The sequence below is a fragment of the Numida meleagris genome, chromosome 3 (genome assembly GCF_002078875.1).
Source record: "Numida meleagris isolate 19003 breed g44 Domestic line chromosome 3, NumMel1.0, whole genome shotgun sequence".
In the NCBI taxonomy this organism is placed as follows: domain Eukaryota; kingdom Metazoa; phylum Chordata; class Aves; order Galliformes; family Numididae; genus Numida; species Numida meleagris.
The window spans coordinates 33,934,625-33,943,319 of record NC_034411.1 but is presented as its reverse complement, the minus strand read 5'-3'; the positions used below and the strand labels follow the sequence as shown (position 1 = coordinate 33,943,319).

General features: G+C 38.8%; 1 protein-coding gene across 1 annotated transcript in view; it reads left to right on the top strand.

The window, feature by feature from the left end:
- SCCPDH (saccharopine dehydrogenase (putative)) overlaps nucleotides 1–8,612 on the top strand; it is a 9,062-nt gene extending 450 nt beyond the window's left edge. Inside the window, exons 2-12 of the mRNA XM_021392121.1 lie at nucleotides 83–195; nucleotides 908–988; nucleotides 1,453–1,582; nucleotides 3,054–3,103; nucleotides 3,618–3,748; nucleotides 4,259–4,376; nucleotides 4,905–5,024; nucleotides 5,135–5,191; nucleotides 5,705–5,816; nucleotides 6,618–6,699; nucleotides 7,162–8,612. Of these exons, the coding sequence (XP_021247796.1) occupies nucleotides 83–195; nucleotides 908–988; nucleotides 1,453–1,582; nucleotides 3,054–3,103; nucleotides 3,618–3,748; nucleotides 4,259–4,376; nucleotides 4,905–5,024; nucleotides 5,135–5,191; nucleotides 5,705–5,816; nucleotides 6,618–6,699; nucleotides 7,162–7,267 (1,100 nt within the window). The 3' untranslated portion in view covers nucleotides 7,268–8,612. The remainder of the gene's footprint in view (nucleotides 1–82; nucleotides 196–907; nucleotides 989–1,452; nucleotides 1,583–3,053; nucleotides 3,104–3,617; nucleotides 3,749–4,258; nucleotides 4,377–4,904; nucleotides 5,025–5,134; nucleotides 5,192–5,704; nucleotides 5,817–6,617; nucleotides 6,700–7,161) is intronic.

Sequence of the window (8,695 nt, the reverse complement as noted above, 5' to 3'; positions counted from 1 at the left end):
GCCCTGCAGCGGGGCCGGGCCGGGCCGGGGGCTGGCGGCTCGGCCGGCGGGCGGGGGATGTGACGGCGGTCTCCGTGCGCAGGGAAAACGGCGCTGGGCCCGGAGGTCGGCGTGCTGCTGTGCGATGTGGACGACCCGGCCTCGCTGGCCGCCATGGCGAAACAAACCCGGGTGGTGCTCAACTGCGTGGGCCCGGTGAGTTGTGGGAAGCGCGTCCCTGTCCTCCGCCGTGCCGGCGGCCCTCGGAGCTAAACGAGCCTTAAACCAAATCTGCCGTGCAAGGTTACCCACCAGCCTTTTGGATGTTGTAATCCACATAAAGCTCTCACTGAAGTGTTAGATGCTATTCTTTTAATCGTTCAAAGGCACCGTAAGAAACCAGTTGTAAACCAGAGAGGGGTTCTGGTTTACACTAGGCATTGTAAGTGGTGTTAGGGTGGGAAGTAATGCTGGGGAAGAAGTGCGTGGGGTTGTGGTATAAGTTCTTGGCTGCTTTAAACCTTGGAGTGATGGTATCGCCAACTCAGCCAGAGCAGATCAAAGTACAAAACGTAGTAGCTGGGTAATGGCCAGCTCTGTGAAAGCTGTTAGCCCCAGAGAATGCAGATAACATGCAGATAATATGTGTGCAAAAAGCATAAACCAAGGTAAGATACATTCATTTGGTGCTGGTGATCTTGTCTTAACTCAGGAGAAATAACTGTTATCAGTGATGAAGTTTGTTCTGCTCTTCCTGCCCCCCTCCTCCCTCCCAAAAGACAAGACTATTACATTTGCCCCACTTAGCAAAATCAATACCTGAGCTTACTTCTATTGTAGGTACGTTTACTTTAGACAAAGCAAGTTGGGTGAGTTGTGTGGGCTTTATTTTGTTACGTGTGGTGTTTTTTTTTTTTCCCTCCTTTAGTATAGATTTTTTGGAGAGCCTGTAGTGAAAGCTTGTGTTGAAAATGGTGCAAGCTGCATTGACATCAGTGGAGAGCCCCAGGTACGTGAACTTGGAAAAATGCTACTCTGCGTTAGGGATCTAGTAAAGCATTTGTTCGTTGTGTTTCACATTTCTGTGTTTGTGAACATGTGGTCAAATTCTGCCTCCTGATGTACAGTTTTAAGGTGCATTGATTTTAGGACATGTTCATGTGTATGATTTGTTTAGTTTTATCACTGTTAGACAAGAGCCTCTAAGGTTCTCTCAGGAATTCAAAAGTATTTCCATTCTACTTGAAATCCTACTTGTAGGTGTAGGAATTTTGGATAGATCACGTTCTTTTTGCAGTGCTGCAACATTTTCATACTATAAAACAGGAATAATATGCGTCTGTTGTAAAGATGCTTGTGAGTAGTGTGAAGTCTGTAGGGTGCTATGATAAGAGGGTAAAGCACTGGTGGTTAATATTAGGTGTTGCCAAATACAGAGTTCTACTTAAAATATTTATTTTGCTTGTGTTTTAGTTTCTGGAAGGAATGTACCTGAAATACAATGAAAAAGCTGCAGAGAAGAAAGTATATATCATTGGAAGCTGTGGCTTTGACTCCATACCAGCTGATATGGGAGTGCTGTACACCAGAGACAAGTTGAAAGGTGACTTATTTAGTGTGACTTTAGGCTGAAAAAGACATGCAGATGATGCTTTTTAATTGTTTTCCTAAAACAGCAGTGCTTACGGGGATTCTTTTAATCTGCTTTTTGCCTGCCTTTACCGCCTAACTAGTTTCAACCAAAGTTGGTAGACAGACAAAAAATAAAATGTAAATCATATTCCCACTGAAGTCAAGAAAATTGGTGATAAGGTAGAGGAAGGATTCAAGGTCGTGTTGCTCACTGAGAGAACAGGAGCCTCAGCTATCAGGAATGGGCTGCTCTGTGAGCGTGTGGGCATCCACCCGTAGGCGGTCCTCTGCTCTCTGCCACTAGTGCAGTGAGAATGCTGTAAGGATGAGGCGGGAAGGCAGGATAGGATGCACGTGGGGAAGGGATTGCAAATCTGTGAGTAATCAGGTTTCCTAAGTTTTGTTTCTCTGCTGCTAGCACTGAGTAGTTGTCATATGGACCTAAGTAGATAGCGCTGTTAATATCTTTTTTGTCAAGAGCAGCTGAACAGTAACTCAAGAGAGTAAAGATATTTGAGAACAGACGTGAGATGATTTAACTCTGCGCAAACAGTACTTGATCCTAATTGCAAATGAGGATACTTTGTTCGTTGGTTCAGACTTTCAGTTGGAAGGGCCAATAAGAGTATCCAAATGTTCTGCTTTCATTACTATTAGAATTGCTATTACATGCTTTACATTGGAGCATATCATCAATTTTCAGTTTAATAAACTAAATCTGTAGAAGGATCTGATTAGTGGAAGAGAAGGAGAGGCATGGAAATGGGTATCTGGAGTGCTCATGGTGTTATAATTTGATGCCTGGTACTTGTTTTGAATAAAGATGTCTTTTAGCTTATCCTGTTTTTTAGCACCTGTCTATCCAGTTGCTTCTTATATTTAAATTATCTCTTTTAATCTTGGAAGGAACTGAGCAAAGTGAAACTAAACAAAATCTGGAGTTGTTGTTTAGCTGTTCATCACAACTAAGAAACCTTTGTTTCAAGATACGTTGTGTGATTTTTCTTTTTTTTAATTTCTTTTTTCTTTTCTTTTTTTTTTTTTTTGTAGTAACATTTACCACACTCCATTAGTTCATCCAGGTTTTCACAGCCTACATCATCCTGTATCTCAAAACTTGGAGGAAAACTAAAGCTACCTTTAAATATTCTTCTGCTTTTTTTTTTTTTTTCAATTATTATTTGCACAATCTTATTAACTAGATAAAGCAACTAGCATTTAATGACCAATGACACTATTAATGACCACTACTGAAGAACTTTATCTCTGAAATTTTATATTTGCTAACTAACATAGCTCTGGGTCCTTATCTTAGTTTATTTTACTTTAAGATAACGATGTGACTCTGCCACTAGAGACTACCAGAGTATATTCCAGGTGTGTGAACCAAACTGACTGTAGGTCCCACGTATTTATCTTTTATATTTTCTCCTCTCTTACAGGTACCTTAACTGCCGTTGAAAGTTTCCTGACAGTGAAAACTGGACCTGAGGTTAGTTGGTTTATACCCTTGTGGAAACTTAGGGATATTTGGGGTGACATTCACACAGCAAATGTGAATAGCTGTTGTTGCATTAGTGCAGATCAAGGAACAAGCTATGGCAGTTCTCTGATGACAAGTCTAAGAACTTTATTCTTTAGAAGCTAATAAAAGTATCCCAAGGAAACACCCTGTTGTAATGTTCATTTCCATGGGTTGTCTACATAAACTGCTTAGTAGAACAAATTTTCAAGAAAAAATACTTAGTATTTGCCATTGATTTATTTGCACAGAGATTTGGGAAGGATTCATGCACAAATGAGCTGTAATGGATATATGCATGTTGTCAGTAAATGGCAAAGTGTTTGGCTGTTCTTTTGTGTTTGGGTATTTGTTTTGATAGTGCATGTAATCATAATACATACACGTGATAATTTTCTAATACTACGTAATGATTCTAAGGTCATTATTAAAATAACATCTGAAACCTTTGTTGAGCTAATTATTGTTCCTTGGCCTTCGTCAGGGTTCTTGTATCCACGATGGGACCTGGAAGTCAGCTGTTTATGGCCTTGCAGATCAAGCCAACCTGAAGTCGCTTCGAAAAAAGATAGGATATTCCCCTGTTCCAGTAGTTGGTGCAAAACTTAAAAGAAGGTATAAGAAGCGTAAGATGTGAAACAGGTTGTTTTCTAACAGTTCCAGCATTTATTATATAGATTATTAGCATATAATTAAATACTAAAACGATACATTTAAGACTTCTTAAAAATTTGCACACATACGCATTTGTCTAGTAGAACTGAAAGTACGTTCATATTTTATTGACCCAGCACTTACTGGGTCTCAAAGCTAACTTATTCTGAAAAGACTTGTAGAGACATGGCAAATTGCTTCGTTTGATTTCAGAAGTGATCAGCGGAACAGGAAAAATAAATGTGAGAATATTATTTGTTTTGATTATCAAATCCATCCTGGCTATAGTTCATGGAATTACGAGTTGAGCCAGGGATAAATCTGAATCATTGATTTGATTTGCTTTCGGTGAAAAGATCGTGTTGTAGAAAGGCTTGAGGGAAAGCCAGTAACGGTAGCACTGTTATGGTTTGTTTCTTTCTGTTTGGTCAAGATTTGAACGTTTTTTGTGAATGTTTTTTCCATTTGCAGAGGACTTGTGTTTTACAGTCAGGAGTTCAAACAATACTCTATTCCATTCATGGGATCTGATGTTTCTGTTGTGAAACGGTCACAGCGCTATTTACACTCACACTTGCAGGAAACACCAGTAAGTTACTGTTATTACTGCGGTATGTATGTATGATGATTTTCAGCAAATCATCCTTTTATGTAATAACAGTTCTTTGTGGAGATCTGTGTAGCAGAGTTTCTGTAGCTAGATAAAATAATGAATTTTTCCTTCTGTAAAGGAGGCTTGTTCTGCTGATGACCTTTTGGTCAAATTGCTTGACCTGATATTCTTCTGGATGCCCTTTTTCTTACTATGCAATATCCTCCTGGATGAACCTGCTTTTTGCTGTTAGCAAAACAGTTAATAGAATCACAGAATGGTTTGGGTTGGAAGGGATCTTTACGATCATTGAGTTCCAACCCCCTGCTATAAGCAGAGTGACCTCCCTCTAGACGACGTTGCTCAAAGCCCCATCCAGCCTGGCCTTGAATGCTTCCCGCATTTAAGATTCTTTTCAAACAGATAAATGTTGTATAAAAAAAGTTCCATCCTGCATCTTTAAAAAGGGATTCATGCAAAAATGTTGATGCAAATTCTATCAGTGATAGTATGTTTTTGTTTTAGGTACAGTACGGTGCTTATGTGACCGTAGGTGGTCTTGGCTCTGTTATGAAGCTGATGTTTGCTGGCATTTTATTTCTTCTTCTTGTGAAATTTAGCTTTGGAAGAAAACTTCTGACAAAAGTAAGTATTCAAAGCACAAAAGAATCAAAAAAATTAAATGGTGGGAAACTTTTTTTTCCGTCTAAATTATTGAGGTTTAAGTGGTTTTTCTTTTCCTTCTCATTATGCAGTACCCAGAATTTTTCTCTGCTGGACGTTTCACAAAGAAAGGACCAACCCAGAAACAGGTAACAGGCTGCTTTCCATCCCAGCTAATAAGAAATTTGTTGTGGTTACGGTACGATTGTAAACTGGCATCCACCACTTAGTCTCAAAGAAATAAATCATTTCTAAGTACACACTGTGTATACCTGTTCTTATAGCTTCGACTGTTCAAAAAGTCATGTCGTCTGTCACTAGGATATCAAAATAGGTGGAGCTCATGTAAGAAAAAGTGGATCATAGTGCTGGCTCTGATGTATTTACATGAATAGTTCACAGTATACAGACTGTAGCAAAACCCAAGCCTGAAAGCAATGAGAGAATAAATGGACTTTAGGGTAATAACTGTTCCAATAAAATGGAAGTGATTAGAATATCCATATTATGTAAATGCAATTGTACCTTTTAAGTAATAACTCAAAATAACTGCTCTCATATTTGGATGGATCATAGTGTTTGGCATAATACTTGCATTTACTACTGTTTGCCTGATAGAAGTGTGTTACTGTTTTGGTGACCTTGCCACTTCTTCACTACAGATGGATGGAACCTCCTTCACAATGACGTTTTTTGGTGAGGGTTACAGTGAGGGGCAAGATCCGCAGAATGGCAAACCAAATGTAAAGATCTGCACTCAAGTGAAAGGACCAGGTATGTATGTTGGCAGCTAACTGCTTTTGGCTCACATTTCCTAATGTGATAAAGGTTGATGGTTCCACTACCATTCCCTTTCCCCTTGTAAAGCGCTTGCAACAAGCACTAAGTCAAGAGCCTTTACAGAATATTATCTTGAATACGAGCATTCATTTTAACCTGCTTTCTGAAAAAGCTAACTAACTATGTTTTGTGCTTGTCATTCTCTTTTCTTTTGCCTGTTGTCGTACTAATTCTCATTTTCCCAGAGTAGAATAGTAAAGGTAGAGTGGTTTAAGGGTGGTTGGTACAACCTGGGCTTACTACGTGTTTATTACCAGTCCCCTGTGAGCGAACCTAAAACCCACATATTATAGGGTGTTGTTTCTAGCTATAGCATACTAGTGTTCAGGCTATTCCTGAAATGAAGTTTTGGAGACAGCAATGTACATTCGTAAGGGAGTTAGCGAACCACTGCTACTTTAAACAACAATATACATATTTGCATTCAGCTAGTGTTACATCAAGAAGTCTCAATTTGAGCACAGGATGGGCAAAGCTCTTGCTATCACTGTCAGGTGATACTCAAGGTTCTTGTGTTGTCACAGGCCTGTAGTTGAAGCTGATATTTGTCCACATTAGCTCTTACAGGACTTTCATAACTACTTGGGATGATTACCAGGTAACAAACCTGTTCTTAAATGGAGATACCAGTTTTTATTGGCAAAGAGATTATTCTTTAGTATTCCATATATATAAGAGCGAGATTAAAAACGTGAATCTATGTTTCAACTCACTGTGGTTTTTGGTTTTCATTAGAGCCTGGCTATGTTGCTACACCAATTGCAATGGTTCAAGCAGCTGTAGCTCTTCTGGAAGATTCAGCTCATCTGCCTAAAGAGTGAGTACTTTCCTTTGCGAAACAGCTTGATTTCCCTTATAGCTACTGTGTGTGTGTGCATTTCTCTTTGAAAATACAGATTCTCTATAACCCTAGGGATTGCTTTGTTACTCCACCCAAACAGCAGTGCTATTAAACATGATCCTTGCTAGGCAATGGAGATAGTTCTTCATCTGCATTTCAATTTGAAAGGATGCAGTTGTAGTTTTGGTAACATTTTTGACACAACCATTGAACCAGAGTCTGTATTTTCAGTCAAGGAATAACTTCTATTGAGTTTGCTGGATGCATAAACGAACCTCTAAATATGACCAGCTTGCCCAATTCCTCCTGTACTCTCTCTCAGACAAAATTTCTTTGTCTAGGCTTTTTCTTTCCTAGACAGGGAAACACACTTCAAATAAAGGTGTCGCTGAGCCACTGTACCGCTAATGGTTTTTCTCTTTTGTTTGTTGTTAACAGAGGTGGTGTGTATTCTCCAGGAGCTGCCTTCTCTAAAACAAAACTGATTGACCGCCTCAACAAACGTGGTGTTGAGTTCTCTGTTATTAGCCAGCCTGAAGTCTGACATCAAAACAACCATGTGAACTAACATCTTACCTGCGCCTAACTCCAATAAAGCTCACTGGGCTGTAAAGGCCTCCTCATAAAATAGTTGCATTGCGCTGTTGTTTACAGTAGAAACAGGTGAAAAAATTGAGTTAAAAATTGTGTTATTGCCTGTCGTGAGAAAAACCATAAAGGATACTGACTTAATTCATGAACATATAAAATCAGTGATTTATTGGGTACTAGAACTTTAATGTCTTTCACCTTAAGTTGCAGAACAGCAGCCTTAGTTACTGCTTAATTCATTCTGCTTCACAATTAACCACAGCCTTTTTGCCCCAACTATTTAAAACAGGCAGGCCTGTTTTAGAATACCAAGTGCCTTAGCAGATGAAACCGCTAGTTACTCCTCATGTCTGTTTGGGATAGGCACTATTAGTTTGTGGCGTTACTACTTTTAAAGCCTTACTACCCATAGTCAAATAAAAGTAGTTGTTTTTCTCTTAAGGTTTGAGGAATGGAATTGTCTTTTTGCTGCATTATTCTAAAGATCTGTACTGGTGTCTTACAGTTTGTTGACTTTTCAGCCTTACCAGCTTGCCGTACTAAAAAACAGCACAAAGAGTAGGGTTTGTCAATGTAGAGTTAGCTGAAGACCAATTGCAATTTCACCATTTCAGCTGAGAACAAGTCATTCTAGAAGAACGTGTGCAGTACGCAAAACAGTATCAAGAAAGATGTATTTACAATATGACTATTTCAAGTAGTGGCCTTGTCAGTATAGTAACTGAGAAATGAAACTACTTCTAAACTGCTGAAACAAGTTCCACATTTGTTTGTAAATATTAAATTACCATTCATGAGTCTGTCTGATTCTTTGTGGTTGAATGATAATACATCTAGCAAAATATTTTTTTCTAGTATATATACATATAATAATATATAACAACTTTTTTTCCCCAGTGTTACAGATCAGAGCGCTGTTAAAGATGAAGTATTTCAGAAATCTTACAAGTTTTAGTCTTGGCCTGAAGCAGATTTGTAATGAGTGACATCATAAGCAGACAAGCTGCCTTGACTATGCTGTATATAGAATGCTCAAGACAGAACTTAACATATAGACAAACTGAAAACTCACGTGCACTTTGACGTATTCCTAGAAAGGGATCCTCAAGATTTGCTGTATGCTATATATTCTCGCTTCTTCTTAACTATAAGAGCAACATCGCTTTTCAGCTTATGAACTGTAGACTCAAGTTGTTGGCCAAATTCACTTATCATTTGTGACTGTGTCTCTGTAAAAAGACGTAGTACCTGCAAATTATCTTCCTGCTAAAACATAATAAAAGAAATTAGTTGGCTCAGCAGTCATGTCATTTTTTTTTTTACTTATACACCAAAGACTACCTGAAGGTCTCATGGGTTAACTTAGGTGGTAACTGAGTAA